The 27,619-nt window shown below is 42.5% G+C and overlaps 1 protein-coding gene and 1 long non-coding RNA gene across 5 annotated transcripts; one reads left to right on the top strand and one right to left on the bottom strand.

Annotated features, from left to right (window-relative positions):
* Dctn4 (dynactin subunit 4) lies at positions 1-27,584 on the bottom strand. Of its 4 annotated transcripts, NM_053404.3 has the most exon segments (14): positions 1-2,641; positions 3,529-3,626; positions 5,380-5,487; positions 6,725-6,779; positions 8,398-8,471; positions 11,770-11,879; positions 12,118-12,230; positions 12,605-12,678; positions 13,191-13,211; positions 14,360-14,467; positions 16,767-16,810; positions 20,241-20,419; positions 24,698-24,768; positions 27,420-27,567. In NM_053404.3, coding segments are annotated over 14 exon segments (1,404 nt in total). In that variant the 5' UTR covers positions 27,555-27,567; the 3' UTR covers positions 1-2,427.
* LOC147999820 (uncharacterized) lies at positions 19,494-23,532 on the top strand. Its single transcript, XR_015643029.1, has 3 exons — positions 19,494-19,877; positions 20,071-21,941; positions 22,094-23,532. It is a non-coding gene; the product is annotated as an uncharacterized LOC147999820 (long non-coding RNA).
* Positions 27,585-27,619: the final 35 nt, after the last annotated feature.

The following is a 27,619-nucleotide window of genomic DNA, read 5'->3' as shown; positions in this document are numbered from 1 at the left end:
TTGGGCTTTGTCTGCTTTATTTCACTATATTAAGCAATAAGGCAAAACAGTAACCTGTTATTTAAGTCAAGGAGTGCCTCTCACCCACCAAGAAGGATGCTCATTACAAAGACGCAAGGGTATTTAGTGCAGTATGCTTGTAACATGTATTTGGAACAAACGAAAAATTTGAGTGTGAATCAACTCACAAACCCAAAGTAACTTAGCAGTAAGCATCCAAAATTGTAGTTTCAAGTGCTAAGGACGCCTGACTCTTGTCTTGTGTCTTGGTGCACACTGACTAGTAATAGAAACCCTGCACCTCATCTAATACAAAAAGTGACAGCCACAATTCCTAATTCACCACCTGCAGGTGTCGAACCTTTCCTAAAAACACAAACAAGACCAGCTTGCACTAAACTTACCTTGAAACAGTGTAGAACTGATATTTTTAAGTTAACTTGACTTCTTGAAAAACAAAAAACCAACCCCCCCCCAAAAAAAAAAACCAACCCACAAGTGTTTTTTGTTTATCCCACAGGAGTGAAGAGCCCCATTACTTCAATGTTTTCCTAGGGAAGAAGTATCAATGTCACTGCATAAAGGCATACAGACAGAGACAACTGTGCCAGTCTCCACATTATGTGCTCAGCTGAGGCTATCTGCACTTTGATGTGTGCCCCTCCCCCACCCCCAAGACCCTGAATAGTGGCTTCATAGTAGGCCTTGTGGAGTTGCAGAAAACCACTCTTTCTATAGTCTGAAACTTGTAATTACCCAACTTTCAGCTCCAGCTTCTAAGAGGCAAACATTATTGTTCCCATAGTATTAGAGATCAGTGTTTTATTCTTATATTCTAGTGTGTGTGTGTATATATATATATATATATATGTATATATATATATATACATATACTCACTCTGTGGGAATATTGTTTCATAAAATTGGCTTGATCTTAAGATCTTCGAAGAACAAAGTGTCTTTCAACAGCTTCCTAAGTGTTTTCTTCTTAGGTGAAACTAACAACGACTATTCTATCTGTAGTCCAGACTGTATATTCCTTAATACAAAACAAAACCCCCAGAGACTTAAAATGAAAACCAAAGCAGGATTTGTAAACAGGAACTTTTTCTTCCAAGGTCTGTTGGCCATGTACTAGGAGTACTTTAAGGAAAAGTGCAACTGGTCTACTCTGTCAACTCTGATTTTAGAAAACAACTCAATGTCAGTATTTGAGAAAACCAGCAAGTCTAGGTTCAGGCTGGCATCTTGGCTACTTGCTGAACTTCTATGGCTTACAATCACAATGGTCTTACTTCACACAACAACACAAGAAGTCTTATATTCATTAAGGGAAAGTTCTTTTTCTTTGTGTCCAGTTTTAAATTTAAGGGATTGACAGTTAATTTTTCCTTCAATTCAGCAGAAAGAACATTAGTTTGGATCATGCTAAAAGTTAGTTTAAAATGTTTTCTGCATTCCAGAAGTGATGCAGCAAAGTGTCCATATAAACTGTCCCAGCTCTTTCTAAAAGCCCCAACGTTAGAGCAATTTCTTGATTTATAGAACAGGGCAGCGAGCTGGACATGTTGCAAGGATCTTTAGTCCTAGCAGGTTGAGTTCAGGCCAGCGAGAGTTACACGGAGCGAGCCCATCTGAAAAACAAACAAACAAACAAACAAACAAACAAAAAAACAGAACAGAGGAGGGCAGATAGTAAGATTCATAAAGTTTGTCTCCCTGTGGCAGGCAGCCTTAGCCCCTGGGTATTGTGGTAATATTAAAACAAATGAATTTCATGACATGTAACTGCTTGCCATTCAAATTCTTACTTACAAGTCCCATATACTAATGAGGAAAATGACAATCAAGTGACAGGTATACTGTGTTCCTTTGGAAGAGACAGAGTGCCTTAGGAAAGCGACAGGTTGCCCTGCCATCACTAGGTTAGAGACACAATGACAGTCCTACTGCTCTGTCAAATGGAAATCATCGGCAAAGTGAGAGCCAGGGCCAAGGCCAGTGAAGGGTTATGATTTCAGGGTTATCCTTAACGGCATACAGAAATACAGAAAGCCGTTGGAACACCGAGACCAAAGCTGCGGCACAAAGACAAGGTCTGCTCTGGATTATCACCCTAAGGCTTTCTGTCAAACTGTGACAGGCGCACAGCACGTTTCTTAGCGAGTAAATACAATGCCCTCCATGGAACAGCTACTCCTTTACTGTGATGGAACGATGCTGTTACTCAATGTGCAGGGCTCAGAGAGACACAGGCTTACTGGTGTCAACAGCAGTTACCCTGTGCTCTGAACCCTGGCCTGCCCTCCACTCCACAGGATTCAGTAGTACATCTTTATAAACATGTCTGATGAAGCAGCAGCTTCCACACTGTTGAGAGCTGTAGTGACATGGCTGGGTGGGATCTGCCCACCAGGTAGCTTTGTTTTAAGGAAGAAGAGGGCCAAAGCTCAGTTCCACATGCTGAGTGAGCCAGATGACTTCTGTGCCCTGGTCGCTTTCTTCCATAGGGCGGATGGGGGCAGCCAGGTTTTTAAAATCATGTTTCATCTTGAAGCACACGGTCACGTCCCCTTCCTCACGCTGTGGGGTGACTTTGATGAAGATGCCTACTTTGTTGGCTTTTCTGAAAGCTACAATGCTAGGGAAAGAGAAGCACAGCATTAGGCAGGCCAGAAGTCAGTCGGACTGACAGTCTCCCAGTCACTTCAGGGCACAATGGGAACCTCTGCTGAGACCGCCATCCTGCCGACTAGCTGGGAGGAGCTTCTGCAGGAAAAGCTGAGCTAGCTACACTTGCTCTTCTGCTCTTTTCCTTTCCTATCATCTTTCTTTTTCTTTTCTTCCTGCCTTCCTTTTGAGACAGGCGTCTCTGTGAAACAGCCCTGAATGTCCTAGAATTTACTGTATAGACCAGGCTGGCCTCAAACTAAAAAAGATCCACCTGTGTTTTGTTTTCTTTAAAAAAACCCCAAGACAATTATTTAATGTGTACAGGTGTTTGCCTGCATGTAAGTCTTCGTCTCACCACGCACAGTGCCTCCAGAGACCAGAAGAGGGCACTCAACTCCCTGGAACAGGAGTTACATGGAGATAGTTGTGGGCTACATCTGTGTGCTGGCAGGTGAACCTGGGTACTCTGGAAGAGCAGAGGAATTAATGTTGAGCTATCACCTCAGCCGTTTACAGCTAATGATTTCATAAATAGAAAGGGAAGAAATTGTTCTTTAAAACCCAGGCAAGAAAACATACCCGAGTGAGCATTTTTAAGGTCTGACTGACATCTCTCTCAAGCCATGTCTTTATTGTTCAGTCCTGAGCATGGGGTGCTATTCTGAAGGCCATGGAGCTGGTAGGCAGAGGGGCCTAGCTGGAGGAGGCAGTCCACAGAAAGGCACACCCTAAAGGTTACCTGTCCATTTCTAGTCTAGCACCATGTGATACCTGCAGCCTCATGCACTCACTGTCAAAAGACACAGGCTCCTGGATAAGCTGACTGTGGTCTGAGGACATAGGAAGGTCACTTACTCAGGGTCATCCTGGAAGTCCTGGGGCTCTGCCAGCTCATCGTACTCTGCTGCTGCATCCTTGCCGGCTAAGATGAGCTCTTTGGGAGGCACCACCACCTAAGAGCAAAAGAGAGGCCAGCTTCAGAAGAGCTGGACTGCAGCAGCGCCATCTAGACAGAGGTGAGCATCTGGACACGGTTATACTCCTTACAGGGTCCTAAAACACTGCTGATGAGCTTGGGCATGAGAACACAGAGAGGAATGACAGGTCAATGAGGACTTCCTTCGTGGGGGGGTATGGACACTGCAGAACACTGCGAATGATCCTGTAGACTGGGCGAAGTAGGGTGGGAAGACCTACCCTAACTGTGGTGGCACTATCCTTTTTTTTTTTTAAAGATTTATTCATTTATTATATATATAAGTACACTGTAGCTGTCTTCAGATACACCAGAAGAGGGCATCGGATCTCTTTACAGATGGTTGTGAGCCACCATGTGGTTGCTGGGAATTGAACTCAGGACCTCTGGAAGAGTAGTCGGGTGCTCTTAACCGCTGAGCCATCTCTCCAGCCCATGGTGGCACTATCCTAAGGACAGGGGTCCGGACTGGGTAAAAAAGACAAAGCATGCTGAGCACATCACTCATCTATCTCCCTGTTCTAAGACTCAAAGATGTGCTGGGTCCCACTGACTTGAGCCTCGGCACCATGACTTCCCTGCAGTGGTGGACTGTACTGTCCCAACACTGGGCATAATAAGCTTCCTTAGGTTGTCCTTGAGCAAGGCTGCACCCACATTCCAGAGCTTTGTTTTCAGCCCAATTAGACCTACTTAAAAAAGTTAGTTAAAAAAAATAGAAGAACACAAGCCACCTTTTTCTGGAGATGATGCTAATGAGTGAAATTAAAAGGCAGAAGGAAAAAAAGTGGCTCCACGGGGAAATTCTCTAGTGCTATTCTTTGAGCAATAGCTAGAGTTGCAAGCATCCCTTCTACAAATGCTTGGCATGACTAGTAACTGAGCCGATACTACGTACAGTTCTTTTAAGATTTCTATCAACTTGACTAGTGGGACGGCTCAGGTGCTCGCCATGACACCCAACAATGTGAGTTAGATCCTCTGGACTTACATGGTAAGAGAAATGACTCTAACCTCTATGAGCACACAGTGTGCACATATACAGATAAATACAAATATGTAAAATTAAAATTATATCAAACTCTAAATGGCAAAATATAAAATAAAGCTGCATTTCATTCACTTATTCATGAATTAATTCAAAATTATCTTACTATTTAGCCATGTGACTTGTACTATATGTAAGTGGAGGGGTAAATAGTGGGAATGTGGAAGAGACATCTGCTCCTAACTAAAAGGAGATGACATCTCATGAGTTATCAACAGTGAGTGTCAAACTGAGCAGAAAGGGTGTGTACACTAGGGAAACTGGGCAGGAAGGGATACAGGGTAAAAATGAGCCACGCAGGCAGCTCCCCAACAGAAGCCTCCGTATCCATGGTGCACCCATGTGAGGAAGGTCACACTGAAGAACGGAAACATTCATCCTGACGCCAGAGAGTTGCACATGATCAACAGGTTGAACAACTAATGGAAGAATGGTCTGGTGGTAACACAAGTGTCAGGTGAGGTAACTTGTACTGAAGAGAGGAAGGTCAGACAGGTCTCTCTTTGAAACCCAGTGTGAGCAATGAGGTTTGATAGGTCATGGCTGGGTGTTTGAGGACAAGATAAAATTAGGTTGTAGAATCAAAACAATGTGAATCACATGTAGAAATGGATTCTTTTAGGCCATGTCCAGTGAAGCCACTGCAGGTGACGTCAGGGTCTGTGGGGACAAACACCCTTACCTTAGCAGTGCTGTTGATGTTATCAGGGTCCCCCTCTTCGCACTCCAGCAGAGTTACATGGGTGAGGTTCTCCACTGGATTTGTAAGAGTCAAGAGGACCTGGCTTTCCTAGAGAAGAAGAGCATCTTTCAGGTGTCATACTCTGACTAAGGATGGCTTTCTTAGGTGAACCTTAATGCCTCACAAAACACACAAAATGTTTCATCCGTTTTTCCAGAGCAACAGCACTTCCTGCTCCTCAACATCGGACTCCCCTAAGAGTGTTAGCTGGGGCTGGAGAGATGGCTCAGTGGTTAAGAGCACCCGACTGCTCTTCCAGAGGTCCTGAGTTCAATTCCCAGCAACCACATGGTGGCTCACAACCATCTGTAAGGAGACCCGATGCCCTCTTCTGGTGTGTCTGAAGACAGCTACAGTGTACTTATATATAATAAATGAATAAATAAATCTTAAAAAAAAAAAAAGATGCATGCTTTCTAAAAAAAAAAAAAAAAAAAAAAATAAGAGTGTTAGCTGATCTTTCAGTTTGTGTTAGTGATATACCCTCTTAGTGAGGGCATCTATAAGTGCACTAGAGCTGTCTTCAGACACCAGAAAAGGGCATCAGGTCCATTACAGAGCAATCTGTGGTTGCTGGGATTTGAACTGAGGACCTCTGGAAGAGCAGTCAGTGCTCTGAACCACTAAGTCATCCCTCCAGCCCCCGACTGTTTTAAAGTTTGCAGTTCCTATACCACTCTGATTGTTGCTTAGGGAATGAAGAAAACAAAAGGCCCGAAATAAGATATCATAGCCATAGACTAGTCAGATGTATTACGAAGGGCGGAGGAAAATGACACATTAAGACTATAAAACCTTTTTAAGAATTCCAAACTATGACAATTTGCTACTCTGGAGATCGGTAACATAAAGGGATGCCATGAATCTTTCATGAGCAGCACGAAGGTGCAGAGCCAGAGAGGCTGCCGCAGAGCAGTCACTCGTTCATGGGAGTACAGGAGAGGACCCCATGGAAGAAGTGCTGTGTCCTGAAGAAGTACACAGACTCCCGTGACAGATGCACACAAACCTGAATCAAAACAGCAGCTCCCACTGGCCGCAAGAGAAAGCTGCCTATCGTCATCTTTCTTTCCCCAGTTTTATAACGTTACAGAATGTGCAACCTGCTTCTTACACATCCAACACGCTGTTGGCCAAGTCTCAATTTCTTGATCATTTTAAACTGCCCTTGCCCTGCACCCTTCTTACAGCACCCCATTCCCCACAGAGCTGCCGCCCACATACAAACATGCACAGGCCACCCACTGACTTAGCAAGTCTGGGTGTCAGTAAGTACGGTACTAACCTTCATGTAGCGAAGATTGGGGATCGACATGATTCTCACTTCTGGAATATAATTGCTACAGACAAACACAAACATGTATTAACTGTTCATTGGAGTCTCTTCGAATAATTATTCACCTTAAAAAAGAACCCCACATACACTAATGCTATAAGAAAATACTAACTAGATCAAGAGAAAAATGAACTATCACCACAGTAAGAGATTCATAAAACCAAACAAACAATTGGTTCTGTCTGAAATTTTTAGGAGTCCAGCCTGTATGTATAAGAGCTGGGTTAGGGCTTGTAGTTTTCTGTATCAAATGCTTTTCTTATACATTTATTTTGGGGGCCTCTCACTAATTCACTTAACAAGATAGCTGGTTACAAGATCCTGGCTGAATAGCTAGCATTCTATATGGTTGCAAACGAATACACTCCTACCATGCATACAGTGCTTCTTGTGTGCCAGGCAATTTTCTAAGTATTGTACAAGTGTTCGCCATGGCGTTTACTTGAACTTTGTGAGAAAGGCCTGACTATCATTACAAAAAAGGAGCTGCTGGGTGTAGGCAGGTATAGTGTCGAGGCCCAAATCCAGGCACTTTACAGTATTCTTACCCTGGATTTAAAAAATCACAGGCTGTTTGAATATTTGTCTGGATTCACAGTTGCCCAGGTTCAAATGCCTGCTCAGTATTTATAGACCTTGATTCTGTTTCGAGAAAAAACGGTGGTTTGAATGAGAATGACCCCTAAAGGCTCATGTATTTGAATGCTTGGTCTGAAGTTGCTGGAAGTGTTTGGGAAGGTTTAAGAAATATGGCTTTGTTGGAGGTATGTTACTGGGCGCAGGAGTCTTGACACCCCCCCCCCCCCCCGTTTCAGATGTGCATTATCCTGTTTTTAAATAAAAATATTTTTCAGACAGGGTTTCACCATATAACTCTGGCTAGCCTGACACTTGCTATGTATGCAGATCAGGTGACCTCAACCTCAGTGATCCACCACCTCTGCTTCCTGTGTGCTGAGATTACTGGCATGCATCACCATGCCCATCTACATTAAAACAAACAACTGAAACCACCATCATTATGTGTATCTGTGTGTGCATATGTGGACATCAGAGAATAACTTAGAGTAGGTTCTCTTTCTAACTTTGTATCAGATCAAGGGACTAGACGCAGGTTGTCCCAGAAGTGCTTAACCCACTGAGCCATCTCGTTGGCTGGTGGCTCTCAATGTGCCTCCTTAAGTCTTCTTTAATACGCAGCCATTGACAATCCCCAGCACGTTAACACTATTTTAATCACCTTTATTTCATTCAGCGAGATGTTATCAGAACCAAGACATAAAATAAATGTTGGAGTATGCTTCAATTTGCTATGCTTTAAATTTAATTAAAAAGTCTTTAGATATTTTAAATTTGCAATATGTCACTGATACAATATTCCTGCTTCTGACTCCTCAGAACTAGGACTCCAGGATGCTCCATAACTTCAGAGCACACAGCCTTGATTCTGTGTTACAGACACACTTGAGACTTCATGCTTTTCAAGTAAATGCAAAACCAGAATAGCAATAGAAAGAAAAGACTGGTTCTATGTGATTTTTCTTTTCTTCTCAGATTTTTTTTTAAAAAGGTAATCCCCATTTAAAAACACCCATAAAACCTCAATATCCTAAAATACTTACACAGCAACCAACTGGATTTTGAATTTGATAGATGTTGGATTAAATTCTGGCTTGCTCAAATTGTGTTCACATTTCTAAAAAGAAAAGTACATGTCAGAAGGTAGCAAGAATACATCTGAAGAACCACAGAACCATTGCAAGCACACAGAAGGTACTTATTGGAATTTTATGTTTTGTCCTGTCCAAAGTCTATAAATTCTAGAACAGAATTTATGCTACTGATAGCCAAAAATTATAGGACTCATTTAAACCACCACTAATATCATAGCATGCGGTGTTTAGAAACTATGAACAATGCACACCCCAACTTAGACAGGCACCACACTGGCTTTATTACATCACTGTGCACAGCTGTTAATGTTCTCACTTAATAGATGCTTAAAATGGGACATAAGAAGTAACTGATGTAACTTTGGAGATGTGTATGAATGGAGGCAGGGATTGGAGTCTAATGACTTACATAACCTTGTTAAAAATATTTTAAGTAGTGCAAAGCAGTGTCTAACATAGAGAGTACATTACAGTGTGTCTGCTTCTCTCTGCAGGACCGATCTAGGCAGACATAGCTCATGGTTTTTTTTTCCACAATACTAATATATTAATACTAATATTAATATATTAATCTATATATTCTCTTGTCCTGTCTTTCTTACATCAATCCTGTAATTCCATTCTGGGACACACAGCGACTTCATCTTTAGTGTTTCACTGTAATGGTTTCTCTAACTTTAACCAGTCAATTGAGACCTTCAGAGTAATTTCCAGAGCAATGAGTAGTGGATGCGAGTCACTTTCCAAGGTAGGATGTGTCAGTAAGACAATGTCCCAACGGGACCAACGAGAAGGCCACTTACTACTCTGACAGATTCTCCCAAGCTTCTTACCTGTGCTATCCGAGGACTAGGAGATGGCGGCCTGAAGCAGTTCTTAATATACATTTTTGTGATCACCGTGGACGTTCAAGATCTTTCATGCTCACTAACCACAGAATTTTGCATGCTACCTTCTCTGGTTATTTTTATGGGGTCACCTTGTACTTGTCAGGCTTTGGACTGAGTGGTGGAACTGTGCACTGCTTTCCTTTGTGTCTTCCCTTGCTCAGCCCTTTGCTAGCCAGACACCTTATGAACCATTCTTCTAGACCACTGTCCTCTTATTTACTTACAGAACTTCAGTGGGTTGGAGCCCAAGTTTTACTGTGGACTGTGGTGGAAGACCCAATGTTACTTTTGTTTGTTTGCCTTGCTTATGAAATAACTCCTTACTCAGAAATCATACATGAATAGTTCTAAGTACTCTCCTTCCATTTGCTGTTTAAGTTTTCAGTTTTCCCATAAGAGTTATTTAGCTAAAACTTGTTTTGAGATAAGGTCTCCTGTACTTGAGCTGACCTTGAAACTGTTATGTAGCTGAGGATGGCCCTGAACATGTGATCATTCTGCTCTGCTTCCTGACACTACAATGACAGACATGTGGTCCACACCCGATTGTACAGGGTATTGGGAACTGAACTCATGCATATCAGGCAAGTGCAGTACCATCTGAGCTACATGCCTAACTGTCCTAGCAAATTTTAATAGTCTATTCTTTCCCCAATGTTCCATAATGCCACGATTAATAAACAGTATAGTTTCCCAGTATAGCTCTGTACACCAAGCTGGCTTAGACTCAGAAATCTGCATGCCTCAGCCTCCCGAGTGCCGAGATTAAAGGCATACGCCACCACAGGTGAGACCCTGTCTTGAAAAAACAAGCAAGCAAGCAAATACTGTCTATACACCTCCACTGCTCCTTCCTCACCCCTGCTGAGAACTGAACCCAGGACCTTGTGTGTGCTGGGTAAGCACTTTTAACACTGAGCTCTATATCCCTGGCATTTTGAGACAGGGCACTGCTATATAGCACAGGCTGGTCTTGAAGTGAACATCCTCCTGCCTCAGATTCCCGAGGGCTGTGATTACAGGCGTGTACCCTATGTCCAGCTCTATCAGCACCTTTACTCTCTCTGAGTTCTTGTATTGTTTCTAAGTGAGTCGCAGCATTTGTTCAATTCATTTGGACAATCTATGTCTTTTACTTGTGTAATTAATTAATCAGTGCGAATGTGGGCACTTTTCTCTTTCTACCACATCAGTTCCAGGGATCAAAGCACCATCATGCTCGAAGGCATGGGCCTTCACACACTGAACGACATCTGAGCCTAATAAGGAGCTTCTGCTAGGGCTGGCGAGGTGGTTTAAGGGCACTGGCTGTTCTTCCAGAGGACCACAGCACAATCCCCAGCACCCACTTGGCAGCTCACAGATGTCTGTAACCCAACTCCAAGTAAGTTGACCTTCACACAGACAGACATAAGTGCAGACAAAACTCCAATGCACAGAGAACAAAAATAAATAAAAGTCATTAAGATGAAAAGTAAAAAATTAAGATAAAAAATAGCATCTGCTATATGGTCATTCTACATTCTTAGTTATTTTTTGTGATAAAATAAATATTATCCCTAAAACCAGACTAATTCTTTATAACATAAAAAAAATCCTGCTGGGGCTGGGGATTTAGCTCAGTGGTAGAGCGCTTACCTAGGAAGCGCAAGGCCCTGGGTTCGGTCCCCAGCTCCGAAAAAAAGAACCAAAAAAAAAAAAAAAAAAAAAAAAAAAAAAATCCTGCTAATTTAACTTGACTATACACATTTTTCCTTGTTTCCCCTTTCTCCTCCCTCCCTTCCTCTTTTGTAAGGATCTAGGCTAGGCTGTCCGGGTCAGGAGCTGCATAAAGTGTGCACACCGTGCTGGCAGGTATACATTTAAATCTCTTCAATCCAGAGGGGCATCACTTGGTAATAATAGACATGTGGTTATTTAAATGAATTATGAGTCAGTATGTCGGCTAACTTCACATTTCAAGAACTTGGCTGCCAGGTACAACCAGTGGCTACCAGGCAAGGTAGAGTGCATCACCACAGAATGTCCACAGCACCACAGGATGGAATCCAAAAGACCCTTCCTCCTTCCATTCTGTTTGTTTTTACAATTTACTCTAAATACTCTGTAAATTACTAGAGATTAAACTGTGGATTACTTTTTCCCTTGTTCTTAGATAGTTTATCAGTGTTCTGTTGAGATCAGCCTAAAGTGCTTTGTATTCCTTTGTGGATTTACATTTGAGGGTGCACTCCACCTTCAGATACGCTAGGCTCCATGTCTGTAAATTAGGAACAGTAGTAGTGGTCTCCAGAGTTATCAGGCTTGAAACCTTATGTCCACTTTATCTGTTGTGTTCTCGGAGCTTTCTGTATTTACTACAACGGCCAGATACAATCATGTCTATCTGCTTTTCTCCTGTACACAGGCAACTCTGCAGGGGAGTGCTTACCCGACAGCGCAGGGACCGTTTGATCAGAAGGTGCTTGTGTCGAGGATAAAGCTGCGAGGCTGAGACAGGCTGCAGGTCAGGCTGTAAGAGGCGCTGCTGAAGGGTGGTCACTAACAAGAAAGCAGAGACCAGGCTTAGTTTACAGTCATTTTCAAAATCAGACTTGTATGAGGGCAAAGAAGAATGCTCCCAAAGCAATATGCTAATATGATAGTTTCTAAAATGAGTCCACATGTTTATTTTCACCAGGTTCTTTTTACTACTAAGAACCCCAAGCCTAAGGCATGCAGGGGAGCACAGCACAAGCAGTTGGAGAACAGAGCAGGAGCAGAGGACATATGTAATTACCCTCTGTCAGGTTCACTGGTCGTGTGTAATAGTCTTCAGGCAGAGGCTCCACTTCAGCGACGGCCTGAGCTGGCTCAATCTTTACCTCCTTCTGGTCTTCTCCTTCTCTAAGGCTAAAAAAATGAGAGGCAGTAACTTCCCAAGAGTCCACTGGATTATTTCCAAAGTCCTTATCAATGACTGAAGTGTAAGGTATTCCTCTAAAGTAGAGTATCCTTTTTTTGTTTTGAGACAGGGTTTCTCTGTCTACCCCTGACTGTCCTGGAACAAACTGCAGACCAGGCTAGCCTTGAACTCAAGAGATCTGTCTGTCTCTGCCTCCTGAGGGCTGGGGTTAAAGACGTGTGCCACCACTGCTCAGCATAGAGAATATCTTAAAAGTTTGGGTATTTTCTAAGTCTAAGAATCATTTTCCATTTGGTAGCTTAAAAAACAAAAACGTATTCTTTTAAACATTCCTTCTCAGTCGTTCAATGTCCACACTTACGAAAGTCCGGCAAGTGTACTAATGGATGCACCAGCTCGTGGTCGCTGAAGCCTGGTCCCAAGGCTGTACTTGTCCTAAACGAAGTTCAGAAACTGCCATTAGAAAGGCCAGTTTATGGGGCTGGGGATTTAGCTCAGTGGTAGAGCGCTTACCTAGGAAGCGCAAGGCCCTGAGTTCGGTCCCCAGCTCCGAAAAAAAGAACCAAAAAAAAAAAAAAAAAAAAAAAAAAAAAAAAAAAAAAGAAAGGCCAGTTTACACATCCTGTTATTGGAAGCAAGAACTAGGGGAGCAGAGCGTGAGAAGCTTGAGGGAAAAAGCGACAACTAAAACAAAACTAAAACTAATAAAAGCAAAAAGCTATTTAAAGTCTACTTTTTGTAACCCACATTTACTATTATATTCCTAGAATAAGCAGCACAGAGACTGGAACTACACTAAAAGTCAAAGTGCACTGCTCCTGAGCTTTAACACTGGCCCAGGTACATCCTAGCTATGGGTCAGGCAAGAACTACGTGAAGTGTCTAAGACACATAATGATCGTCTGCTAACTTCTTCAGGGTTAGCGAGAATCATAAAGAGAACTTACCACTACATGAATAGTGTGTTGCTGTAGAGCCCACAAATAGCAGCAGGTTGCAACAAAGATAAAAAACAAAATGAAGCATAAGATAAAAGCAACGCACACAGCCAGCAGGTATGTGGGAAGGCTGGAGGGAGAGGGCTTTTAGTTCCAAGTCCTGTCCTAATAGGTAGCTGTGGGGACACTGGTCAGGCCACTGGACTACTTGGGAACATTCACTTCCTTCTTTTGTAAGTGTAGGTGCTTTGCAAGCATTCATGCTCAACTAAACTCAAATCTATGTACTTCACAGTATGGGTCTAATGGCTTAGCTAGCTGTCCAGTAGATACAGTATGGTGAGTCATTTCACCTTTCTGGATCTCGGTTCAAGGGTACAATGGGGCAGTACTACCAGCCTCACAGGACTGTTGAGATGAAATAAGATGACATTATGTCACTGACATTCAATACATGTTACTTATTCAATGTCAACATGTTAGGGCTCAAGCGAGTACAAAGAAAACAACAAATGAGACTTAGGAAACAACAAGAAAACCTCGGAATCCCAACTGCTACTTCTGTCTATAAACTAGCGGAAATTGACACCCACAAATAATTTCTACCAACAGTTCCACTTGTGCCTATCGTCCCTTATTTAATCACACGGCCACACTGTGCAGGGCCTGGGGGAAGCCTGTGGAAGAGTGCTTCCCCAAGCAGTGCCAGCGCCACAACAAATACTACACATGTGTCAGTGCTTTCCATCTCAAAAAAAGTAGGATGGCAAGGGGTCAAAATAAAAACAAATGAAAGGCTAGAACTGGGAAACCCCAGTGTGACAGGAACATTACAAAAGAAGGCAAAATAAAATCTACCGTTTAACCGCCCTCTATACAATCTTTCTGTAATAAGCAAAAGCAGTAAACAGTTTGTATAGCTTAGAAAATAAAGCAGTAATTTCTGGGAGGAATAAGCTGAAATGGAGCAATGGAGGAAGAAAGATAGATGCTCTATGAAAACACAAGGAATTTAAATAGAATTAATGGCACACAAAGCACAGCTGCAGGCTTACACATCTGTACTGGAGGAATGGTTTTTGATACCAAGTTCTTCTGTTGAGGGCACAGGACATTTTCTGACATGGCCACTGTTCTGATGCCTTACTAAAAAATGTCTTTCTGTGCCAAATTCTCACCGAAAAAGCCAAAGGCATGTAATTTCTTCGCCGTGCCAGTTTCTTGCGATCTCGTTCAACCTTTTCCTTCTGAGCAAGCTGCTGGTAATATTCAATCAATTTGTTCATCTACAAGAAATCAAAGACTGCATTTGTTTCTCAAAAAGACTAGCAAAGTCGATCAACTGCACTGACTAGAAATAAAATGAATAAAGCAACATGAAAAGCTATAAAGTGGGAAAGTTTGCTCCTTTTCTGTAAAGAGAATTTTTTTCTCATTAGTGTTTTCAGAATGGAAACGAACTCTTTAGTTCCAGCCACAGGATGCCCGGGCTACAGGAGTCGGAATGCTTCAGGGCGCTGTGCTCCACACCTCATCTCTCCTGGATGTGACACCAGACTCTGCTAACCTCCCTCCCTCACTTTTCAATCAGTGTCTCACCAGGCAGCCCCGACTGGCCGCAAATGCAGAGGTCCATCTGCCTCTGTTACTTTTTGATTAATTTTCTTCATCATGAAGCAGTGTTAATTATAATCATTCAAACATACAACATAAAGAATAATGTGTAATTCTGCTGCATTCTTTGTGCTGATGGTAGGCTTTCCTTTAATTAGGTACCAGCTATTACCACTTATGTCCTGACATGCTTTGGGAACACAGTATATGAAGACGCCCCTGTAGATACTTTTCATTCCAAGTATAATGGACTTCCTACACATCATCTGGTCTTTCTATTATTATTAACACATCTACCTGTTCTTTTCAAAGGCTAGGCCTCATTGCATAGAACAAATGTTCTAAAAGGTATTTAATCCTTTCTTACGGCAGCATCTTTTTTTACAAGGAGAGTTGTTATGGGTCCATGGGTGTTTTGACCACAAGTCTATCATGGACCACACATGTGCAGTGCCTAAGTGGCCAGAAGAGGGTGGTGGATCCTGTATGTCCTGTTGGGATTTTTTATTGTCAACTTGAGTTATCCTGGAAAAGAAAAGTCAACTGAGGAATTGTCTCCATCAGACTGACTGTAGGCAACACAGTAGGGCATTTTTTTGACTAATGATTGATGTGGTAAGGCCTAGCCAACTGTGGGCAGTGCCACTCCTGAGCAGGTGGGCATTGGGTATATTAGAGAGCAAAGTGAGCAAGCCACAGAACAGGCCAGTAAACAGTGTTCCTGTACGGTCTCTGCTTTAGTTCCTTTAGTTCCCATCTTGACTTCCCTAGTGATAGAGTTTTAAGATGAAATAAACCCTCTCCTCCTCAAGCTGCTTTTGGCTATGACCCTTATCACAGTGAGAGATGCTGAGCTAAGACACCCTGGAGCTGAAGCTGCTATGTAGGTATAGGTCCTGGGATTAGACCCAGGTCCTTTGGAAGAGCAGCCAGTCCTCTCAGCCACAGAGCCATTTCTCCAGCCCATGCAGTTGTTTAAAAAACATTAGTGTGATGCTGGCATCTTCTTGCTTTTAAACATTTAAAGGCTTCTCAAACGTCTTGGCCTACAAGGTCAACCCTCAAATACTGTTCTGCATTTGTTGATACTACACTGTACACCAGACACTCTCTACCCTCACTTTCCTCCACCTACAGGCTATTCCCCTGCTTGAGTTCTTTCCTGACTGTGTCTCACCTCCAGACAGCAGCATCGTGCTCACACATTGACTTCAACAGTTGCAGTTCCCAACAAGTGTTGATAAGGCACAATTCCTCCCTCACATTACTTGCAATAGGTACTTTTCTGCTTTACCTGGAGTCCCGCCCCTCGCCTCCCAGTATATGTACAAGTACACACGCATGCTTTTCTGTAGGTGAGCATCTAGGAGTACACACAGCAAAGAGTTCAAGAAACCTTTATCAACCTACACACCTATGTTACCCACTAATGCTCGTGAGAAAACCATTTCTCTACCCTCTTGCCCTGGATACTGTCCGTAGTCACTGAGGTTTCGGTTTGACAATACAGTGACATGTTGGGAGCAGCTCATGAGTTTTCACTGCTCTAAGGCAGAGGTTTAGAAGGACAAGTGCAAGCACATACTGCAAGCCCACACATTCTCCATCCTGCTTCTACAGACAGCCATACCGGCCTAGGGTACCTTCAAAGTTAGCAGTGTCTTTAGGGCTGAGAGGTCTGATGCTCATATTTCCAGAATATTTTAGTATTCTAACAAATAAAACTTTTAGTCATTGTTGGTTGTATGAAGAAAAGAACAGAAGCCACTTCATTCCTTTTTTTGAAATATAACTAGAACACAGAACTACAAGTGTTTTCCAGGAATTATGTAACAGAGAAGAATTGCCACTGACTTAGTGCCTCTCTTGTGAGTAACTGACATTCGGGCACAAACACAGGCAGTTCTCAGCATGGGCCACACCCACCGCCTTTCCTATTTCATCCTCTGAGGCCTATGTTCATGTACTTACCCGTTGTGCATGAGGATTTTCTGGTTCTTGCCAACCACCACTAGCTAGAAAATAAACATTAAACAGTAATTTTACCTTTTTTATTTTCATCAAATGTTGCCATTAAGTAAAAACATGAAAGCACAGAATTTACAAGAAAGAACACCAGAAATCTTATGGACTAGCATGCTTGGAGGAGCTTCCCGCAAGCCCTTTTCTTTCTAGTACTAGGGATGGAACCTAGGGCTTTGCCCACCATGAGTAAGCCCTTTACACAACTCAGGGAGTCAGGTTTATGCAGTAAGAGCTCTGACCCACTGAGCCATCTCACCAATCCTCTTTCTAAACGACTAAGATACAATCCTGTGATGTTGCCAGCACTGGCCTTGCTCTCTGTCCCACGCAAGGGTAGATTTAGTAATCCTCCTGTCTCAGCTTCCTAAGTTGCTAGGATTATAGGCCTAGGTAGGCCACAAGCCCAGCATAACTTTATTCTCTAGATATGGGGAGGGTCATCAACAGCACCAGCAATGGATGCAGTGTCTGTTCCGGGCACCTGAAACACAGCATGTTTTTTTCTGTTTTCACAATATATTCTGAGGTAAGGTTCTCCAACTGTTCCCACTTTATAGAGGAGGAGAAATCCAGAAGGGAGAAAGCTTAGACCTGCTTACAGGTCTAAAGTTACATGGACAGTAAGGGGCAGAGCCAGGAATCCAACTCAGGAAGCAGGTAGATCTAGAAATCCTGCTCTTATCTGTAGAACAATACAAATTCTAAATGAGTGGTGCTATACCAATTGGATCTGCACATTCAGAACAAAATCCCTTAAACTCAAAACCCGCACAAACGTCAAACTCCTGAGCATTAAAGAAAAATGTACAGAGCACTAAGTGGGCAAGAGGAACCAGGCATGGTAGTATAGTGTGTGTCTGTAATTCCAGTACTTAAAGAAGTGGAGGCAAGACGACTTTTTTTAAAAGTCTCTCTGGAAAAAACAAAACAAAACAAACAAACAAACAAACAAACACCAAAAAAACCCCAAAACAAAACAAAAGCTCTGTGGGCACTTTGCTAAAGATGCTGTATGTGTGACAAATAAAGAAAATACAAACTAGTCAGATGTGGCGACTCATGCTAAAACACTGCAGGCTGAACACAAAAGTCACCATTACTTTAAAGAAATTTTTTATAAAAAAAAAAAGTATAAGTAACACATCAGAATTGGACAAAACAAACAGAAGGGAAACAGCCCAAGAAAAGATGCACCAATCAGAGATCCATTCATCTGCACACTCAGAAATCCCATAAAAACACTGAACTGGAATCCACAATGTAACACACAGGGCCTGGTGCCAAGCCAAGAATCACCATTTCTTTAAGACCAGTTTGGTACAGAGTGAAACTGTCATAAAAACAAAACAAAAGAGCTAAAGACTAAAAGAGCAATGGCTCAGCAGTTGAGAACACTGTTGCTCTTGCAGAGAATCTGGGCTCAATTCCCAGCACCCATGTAGAGGCTTACAACTGTCTGTAACTCTAGTTCCAGCCTCTTTTGGCCTCCATGGGCACTGCATCTATGTGTTGTGTGTAGGCCAACTACCCATATGGATAACATATAAATATAAATATAAATATAAATATAAATATAAATATAAATATAAATATAAATATAAATAAGTGGCTGGAGCTAGAGAGACGGCTCAATAGTTAAGAGCACTGGCTACTCTTCTGGAGCACCCAGGGTTGGTTTTCAGCACCAACTCCAGTGTCAGAAGGACATAAACCTCTTCAGACAGAGTGAGGCCCGGCTCAAAGAGTAAATGCATAAGGTTGGCAGGAGGGCCCGGTCAGAGCCCCAGAACCACACGGTGGGGAGCACCGACTTTTGAGAGTTGTCCTCTGGCATCCAAAGAGTCATGAACACACAACAAACAAAAAGTAAAAATAAATTAATTTATTAGGGAGATGAGAATTAACCTGTCTGGCTAACATGATATAAATCAGATTTAAAAATACTTGTGGGGGTTGGGGATTTAGCTCAGTGGTAGAGCGCTTGCCTAGGAAGCGCAAGGCCCTGGGTTCGGTCCCCAGCTCCGAAAAAAAGAACCAAAAAAAAAAAAAAAAAAAAAAATTTGTGGAACAGATATGGCTTTCACTTGCATTTTTATTATCCGTAGTTAAGATGAACGGTTTTTGGTTGTTTTCCCCACTAATTTATGTGTTCATTCACCTCACATCTGGACCCCAGTCGCCCCTCCTCCCAGCACCTCCTCTCCTTAGCCCTCCCCACCCACTCTCCCTGTGTCCTTTAAGGTCATTTTTATGCCCAGTCGAGTCCCACTGTTCAGCTCCTTTGCTGTTCCTTCTGAGTCTCTTGAAAGTTGATAAAGTTTCTTTAGTTTTGGTTAGTCATCTTTAGTGTATTATTTCTGAGTCCGGGTTTTCAAAGTTTACCACTTTTAATTTTGTCCATGATGTTTAAATTTCAGATTTAAAAGAAAGAAAAATTTGAGGCAGAGTTTCGCACAGCCCAGGATGGCTTTGAGTTCCAGGACGGCAGGAATGACGCCCTCCCTCTACCTCTGAAGTGCTGGGCTTACAGGTGTAAGCTACCATGCCTGGGCCGTGCCGTGCTGGGAACTGGACCCAGGGCTTCATAAATGCTAGGTAGCACTCTACCGACTGAGCTACATCTCTAGTCCAAGAAATATATATATATTTTTTTCTTTTTCTTCTTCTTTTTTTCGGAGCTGGGGACTGAACCTAGGGCCTTGCGCTTGCTAGGCAAGCGCTCTACCACTGAGCTAAATCCCCAACCCCTATATTTTTTAAATAAATGGTATTAAGTTTGGTTCTAGAAAAGTATTAGATTCATAAAATCTACTTTACCAATTCTAAGAAAATGAAATACTATTACTCTATCTGAGATGTAAAACTATAACGAGGGGCTGGAGAGATGGTTTAGCAGTAAGAGCACTGGCTGCTCTTCCAAGAGGACCCAGGTTCAATTCCTAGCACCCACATGGCAGCTCACAGCTGTCTGTAACTCCAAAGGATGTGACATCCTCACACAGACAAACATTCAGGCAAACATCAATTCACGTGAAATAAAAACAAATCATTAAAAAAGTTAAAAACAGGGCTGGAGAGATGGCTCAGTGGTTAAGAGCACCTGACTGCTCTTCCAGAGGTCCTGAGTTCAAATCCCAGCAACCACATGGTGGCTCACAACCATCTGTAATGAGATCTGATGCCCTCTTCTGGTGTGTCTGAAGACAGCTACAGTGTACTCATATATGATAAATAAAAAAAAAAAAAAAAGTTAAAAACAAAAACAAAAGAACCAAACCAAAACAACAGCAACGACACCATCACACTGAGTACACGGCATCTAAGTACACAGAAGACTTAAAGACATCGGTTCTGAACTGAGGTTCTACTGCCCAACAGACTGCAGAGCTCAATTACAACACTGACAGACACCTCACTCACCTACAGATTTGTCTGCCATGCCCACATCTCTAGATGTCCATCGACAAAATCCACAGGCCAGGTAATAGGCTTTCTTCATAGTGGTTTTGGCTGGGTCGTCTGGAAGCTGTGTGGAGATGCTTGTAGCTCGGGTGGAGAGGGTGTGCATGCATCCAGGACAGTCAAAGCAGTTGGCACATCTGTGACAGGACAAACAGCCACTCATTCAGCCAGTACTTATCAAGCACCTACTACGCGCTACACAAGGGTTTAGTTCAAGATCTCTTAAACTTTTGTCTACTTTTGAGCACTTTCACTGGAGAAATTTTTACATAATCCCTAGTATATATTATTGTGAAACAAGTAAACAAATAAAACATTCACTGCTAACAGATCAAGAAAAATTTAAAAACAATTTATATAATTTTACCATTTATTAAGTGTAGAGATTTCGGTGCCTGCCTTCTAGGAATTTGGCAAGAATCTGACACTGGGCCAGGACACGTAAGTAATAAGGAAGTGGGCTCAAGACCTTGATCATCTTGATAAGTCCCTGGATCCCTGGACTTTATTACCTTGCTTGTTCCTTGACCTAGAATTGACCTTATTCTTTGCATGAACTTAAAATGGTATAAAAGTAGGCTGGAGAGAAACAAACCCACTACAGCCACAGCACTGGCTGGAGTCATGTTATAATGTTGTCTAGCTGTCTTTTTCTTTTGAATCCTCACTCCTTCCTTGAGACCCTGCTGACTTGGTCAATTAAAGATAAAAGCAAATTTGTAGACTAATAAGTGCTTGTTTGTTTTTGCATAATAAAATAAAACTTTGCTAAATGGCTGATAATGCAGGATGGAGAGTCTTCAACGCTTTTCAGAGTTGGTTTTAGTTTTTTTGGTGTATATATTAAATTTCCAACTTTAGCCTGCAAAGTAGCAGGTTTTCTTATACTTGGTTTTTGTTTACTTTCCCCCAACCCTGTTTAATAATTAAAATAATAAATGTTTAAGTAAGCAACTCAAGCTTGTAGGTTGATGTTATTATGCAGGTGAAGTTAAAACGAGACACAAGATAAAACGAGGTCTGTCTTTGGATGAGAAGGGAGATGGGAACAAAGTTTTAGAAGGAAAGGGAGAGGCAACATAGGGGCAGATGTAAACAATCCTCACCATGCATCTCTACACAGATACAGGTTGTTATGAATATTTCTTAAGGGATGGTTTCTATAGGTCAATTTATCTTATATAGGTGGGTGGTTTATATCTTTATCAATTGGTTGTATTGTGGATTGAGAATTTAACATATAAATCTGATTGTTGAGGTAGTTTATTGAGTCATGATTTTGCCCGGTAGTTGGGAGTTTATACCTTAACTACCAGGGGCCGTTGCTAGGAGTGTGGACAGAGTCAATGGCAGGGAGCCACGATAGGCCAGCCCCATGCTGGACTTCATGAGCCCTGATTTTACCGGGTAGCTAGTAGAGAGCCGCCAGGAGATATTAACCAGATATAATTTATGGTTAGTTCCATATGGCCTTCCGGTTCCAGAACTGACTCAAGGGACCAGCGTGGCAACCACGCTGGATTGCCCGGGTCTGAGAGTACTTGGGGGCAGCACGGAGCCGCTGAGATAAAAGCATCCCACAGTGCCATGTGGCCCTACGGTTGCCAGAATGAAAGATTTATTCCAGCATTTTTTTTTTATTATTATTTACCACAATAGGTGGCACCCAACATGGGGCTTGAACCCACGACCCTGAGATTAAGAGTCTCATGCTCTACAGACTCAGCTCCAGCACCATGTTGAGTCATATGATGTCCCAAGCATGGGAAAAAAGGTTCCGAATTTTTTTTTATTATTATTTACCACAATAGGTGGCACCCAACATGGGGCTTGAACCCACGACCCTGAGATTAAGAGTCTCATGCTCTACAGACTCAGCTCCAGCACCATGTTGAGTCATATGATGTCCCAAGCATGGGAAAAAAGGTTCCGAATTTTTTTTTTTAATTTTATTTACTGTATATGAGTACACTATAGCTGTCTTCAGACACACCAGAAGACAGCATCAGATCTCATTACAGATGGTTGTGAGCCACCATGTGGTTGCTGGGATTTGAACTCAGGACCTCAGGAAGAGCAGTCGGTGCTCTAAACCACTGAGCCATCTCTCCAGCCCCCTGAATTTTTTAATATTTACCACAATACAAGTTACCCTATAAAAGCAACCATTCTTATACAATACAGGCAAAAAACCCTACGATTTAATATATGCTGAGGAATGATGTGTGAGAAAAATGTTGTGTTTGCAACGGTCAAGCTAACATGTTTGTATTCTAGGTAAGAACTGTGTATGTGCTGAAACAACTGCAGTTGTAAGCTACACTCGTCTCTGCTGTGAGCTGACGTGTCAGGCAGCACCCAGTGAGGCACCAGGAATGCCAAGTCTGCAGGCTGCGCTCAGAGCCAAGGCCACGAGAGGCAGTGCAGTGCAATGTGCGACTGCCCCGCTGCAAACACCTTGTTTATTGCATGTTTGACTCTAAATTAGATTCTTTCAGAAACCTTTCACCACTGTCAACTTTTAGAAGTCGCATCTAGTCACATGAACCTATACATGGTTACAATTTATAGGTTAGGAGACTATGGTCATCCAAATGCTAAGAATTCAAAGACTCTCAAGAAAAAAAATTTTTTTTCTGGGTATGACATTTCAGAAGTACTATATATTAACTTAAGAACAAAACAAAACAATTACCACCAAAGTTTATGACAAATTAGAGCTCAAATCTATCTCCTTTAAAGAGAAAAATCAGTTTCTAGGTGAGGTTTACTACTGCAGTTTCTTTTTATGCCTATAGAAACAATAGAGGTTTTTAAGAAAGACAAATGTCACAGTTTACGCTGCTAGAGGAAAAAGCATTGTATGATAGAAAACGGAGAATCAACAACATAAGCAACTGTGAAAAGGATCTGGAAAATTACTACCTGACCGCTGTGCCAGAGAGCTGAAACAGACACCGCCATGGATGGGCGTGGTTTAAAGTGGTAGCTTCCAGGGCGTGCAGGCTTTCTGTTTTCCTCTGAGATGCACTCAGATAACATTTTCCTTTAGGAGCCCTGGACCCCAGTGTTTTTTGCTGTTGTTTGAAACAAAGTCTGTATAGTTCAGACTGGTCTTGAACTTGAGATTCTTCTGTCACTGGCTCTAAGTGATAGGATTACAGTTTTGAGCAACCACATCTGATTTGCCCTGGTGCTTTCAGAACTCCCGCAACCTGAGAGTGTCAAGATTTCACCTGCAGTCTTATACAATGTCTATTATCTGTTCTAATATTATCTGTACAATATTGTACAATGTCTATTGTCTTCAAAAGGGAAGTAATACCATCTACTTTACAGGGTCACATGAATATTAAGTGATTAATGTATAGAAAGCATACAGTGCAGTGTCTAATTCTCAGGAGTAACCTTAGAGTAGGAAAGACAAAGAGTGACTCGTCTCCACAGATGTACAGGAATATGGCTTTAACGAGAATTTCCACACCAAACCTGGCACCAGCCGTAGCAGTGAGCACATCTACGAGGCCAGGCCATGGTTCCTAATGTCCTCCACTGAAAAGAACCACATTCCTTTGAGAAATGACAAATTCTAGTTAAAGGCAGAAGAATATACAAGCTCAACTTAACATACCTTACAGTACTGTTTTATCACAGTACTGGACTGGTGAGAAAAATGCTCAAATTCATGGAACAAGGCAAAGCTCTCTTTACCAGGGACAGGGACAAGGCTAGAGGGGTTTGGGAGAAAAGTACAAGAGTTCCTGGTGGCTCAAGGGAGAAACCCAACAAAATAAAGCACTGTCACCCCTAACATATAAAATGAATATTCATGAGTAATGACTAAGTAGAGAAAAGAGGCAGACTATGGAAGAAAGTCCTAAACAGTGAATGCAGATAAACCTTGAGAGGGGTGTCTGACTCCCTACTCTCACCCATTCTTTGGTCTACTTACAAAAATATCACACAAATACTGAAAGGCATTCTATGAATACTGCCCCAGGATCCCTCAGTACTTTCAAAGTCAAGACCAGAAAAAAAAAATCTCAGAACCAGGTCCAATCACAAGAAGCCTACGGTGACATGACTAATAGAATACTGTTTCTTAACAGAAGGGGAGTGGACTGCACTGATTTCAAAATAACTCTTAATCTAGAAGTCTTCTAATACAGACATTATATTAGAAAATAAGATCAAAGCTATCTTAGGCAATGATGATGCCCAAACACACACAAAAGAACTGCTCAATGCTGTATATTTCCTTACCCTATTTTAAAAACAACGGTGGTGTAACCCAGCACTTGAGCTGGGAGAAATCAGAATTTGAGGTCAGTCTGGTCCGTGAAATAAGACCCGTATCCTCAGTATCCTTAGAACCAACAACAAATGGCAAACAGAAAAATCTGTCCTGTTCTTACCTATTCTTTTTTAATTTGGCTTCAGCTGATGGCATGTTTTCTAAGCAGCTGGGACAATAATGAGAGTCCACCTATAAGAAAATAAGAAATGAATGAAGCTCGTTACTAAGATATGCTATACCTCACCGAAAGGTAAGAAGTCACTGATGGGGAGGTGGGGTGGGGGGACAACACCTCTAGTGTTTACAGTTTAGCAATTACCTGTCTGCTGTTTGTTTTCCTTGTAATCCCATTTTTTTCCCTTTCTGTATTTTCTGTTCCCTATCATCAAGGTTTATGTGTCAGCTGTGTCAAGACTTGTCTATGTGACACTTCAAGCTTCCAAATGAACCGATTAAAAACGAAAATATGAAGCTGTGATCAAGTCTCCCATCTCGTTTGGCTTGAGTTGTGTACGGGAAGATGGTTTGTGACTAAGGGCTGCTCTTACAGAGGACTGGGGTTAGATTCTCAGCACCCATGTAGTAGATCACTGTGTGCCCTCTTCTGACCTGCATGGGCAGTAGGCATGCACACAGAGCACAGCTACACGTACAGGCAAAATACTCATGCATGACATCTAAAAAAAAAAAGGTAGCCCTTAAAGACATTAAGTTTCCTCATCAGCAATGTAATATATTTACTGAGAATTATTAAAATTTCCACAGATATAGCCAGCCAATTAGAGGCCTGCTTCTTAATTAGTATATGTGTGGCATGTGTACAGACACTTATGGGACAGTCAGAGGGAAATCTCAGGTGCTGTAACCGCAAGCACTGCCCCCTGCCCCCCTTTGCCTGGAACTTACCAAGTAGATTAGGTTGGATGGCCTATAGGCCACTGTGCCTAGCTTGTAAGCATGTGTGTTCTGGATCCTGGGGACTGAACTCATGTCTTCCTGTCTGTAAACGTTTTACAGATTGTGCTATCACTTCAACCCCCAAATGAGAGATTTCTATTTGCTTATTTTCCATGCATTTTGCACATATGTGGTGGGGGAGGAGGTCTGCAGGTGCCACAGCTCATGTGTGGATGCTGAGGACACCTCACAGGACTTGGTTGGTTCTCTGCTCCCACCATTGAGGTCCTTGGACCCAACTCGCATTGGCAGGCTTGGCAGCAAGAGCCTGTACCTGCTGGGCCAGCTCTTCAGATTCCAAATTAGAGATTTTAGAAAAATAAATTGAATAACACAAGTATCTTATTTACTGTATGTAACTCAAAACACAGTCTTACATATATATTAGGTCCACTCTTAAAATATACTTTGTAAGAAAGTATTTTAAGTAATGAGCAGATTTTATTTGATAATTACAGAATTCTAGCTATCACACAAAGCACTAATGCAGAAATCTAAGAAAAATCACATATATGATACTAATATGTAAGTATGTATAAATAGGACTGTATTTCTTATATTCTTTGGTTTAACCATTCTTAATATTTTGGAAAATATCTCCAATAAAATAACCCCAGGGATCTTAATTCTCTGATCCTGGTCTTCCTTCCCATCTCTAAATGACTCTGTAATCAAACCAACCTGTACTTTTGGGGGTGGGGTGTGAGCCCAGAGAGTCGAGATGGCATATCTCACTATAGCCTAGACAGTCCTATAAATTACCATGCAGTTCATGCTCGCCTTGAACTCAAAATACTTCTCTTGCCTTAGCCTCCCAAATGTTAGGATTATAGGCCTGAGTCACCACAATACAGCTTTCCCCCCCCTTCTTGCAACACCATGCACCTTCGACAGCTGGATGTGGTAGTATACATTTCTAACTTCGGCATTTGGGAGGTGAAGGCAAGAGAATCAGAAGTTAAAGGCCAGCACTGACTACACAGTAAGCTTGAGGCTAGCCTGAGCTACATGAGACCTTGCCTCAACAACCCTCACCTTATCCAAAACCTTCACCAAGCCTCCCAAATCCAAGTCTCCATCTTCATTAGATGGAAAAATTACATAAAGGCCCTGCCACACAGTTGAATATACTAGTATGAGCTTTCAACGGACTGTGAGATTTCCAACAGTAGTGTTTATGCTTTACTTATTTTTCATCCCAGCAGCATAGTAGACAGACAACGTCCATCAAAAGCTGCAGAAGGTTTGGGACTTTATTGGGTGCCTTTTTTATCTTTAAGCTGAACAATCCTATTCCAATGACCGTCTGGGCCTGTGACTAGAACTCTGAGCTTCTTTTACCACAGACTACTCTATGCGGTTGCCCCTCAAGTCAACCTATCAGTCTTCTTGTTTCGGTCCTTGGCCTGGCTCAGGAAACTGGGCAAGCTGTTTGGACAGGGTTCCGGTTCTGGTTAAAGGAGGGTCAGAACTTCCCAAAAGGGAGGGCCACGACCAAGAATGGCTGCCCGCTCCTTCCGCTAATGGTAAGAAGACAGTTTCTTTTGCCTTTCAGTGACTCGAGCTAGGCACTTCCGACCTATCTCTCAGCCCTCCACTCGCAAGCCCCACAGAAGAATGCAGGGTCCAGGGCAAATCGTGCAGCTACAGGCAGCTCCAGAACAAGAGATCTGCTCAGCCCCACCCGGGGCCGCCCCCTTTTCCAAGTGACTATTCACAAGCAAATGAAATCGCAAACCCAGCTGAATGATGGGGCATTTGACCAGTCAGCAAGCTAGACACACAATTTCCCCGCCTCTCCCGGCGGAACTTCCTGCCAGCCGCAGTGACTGGGATGAGCACCCCCACCCCGGCGCGCAGTCACCGCAGGACGGCCCAGTTACCTCGTGTGACACACATTCCAGCGATCGAAGCTCACTGCAGTAGCGGCAGAAGTAGAGCTGTGAGAGCGGGGCCCGAACCTTCTTTTCTCCTTGGACGAGATAGAGAACCCGCTCCGACTGCAGCAAGGACGCCATCTTGGTGAGGGAGGAGCCAACGCCCGGCGCACCCGTCACGTGACACAGTCCGGCGTTTCCCTCCC

The sequence above is a fragment of the Rattus norvegicus genome, chromosome 18 (genome assembly GCF_021556685.1).
Source record: "Rattus norvegicus strain SHRSP/BbbUtx chromosome 18, alternate assembly SHRSP_T2T, whole genome shotgun sequence".
Lineage (NCBI taxonomy): Eukaryota > Metazoa > Chordata > Mammalia > Rodentia > Muridae > Rattus > Rattus norvegicus.
The sequence above is the reverse complement of the archived record's forward strand: the minus strand, read 5'-3'. Positions and strand labels throughout refer to the sequence as shown.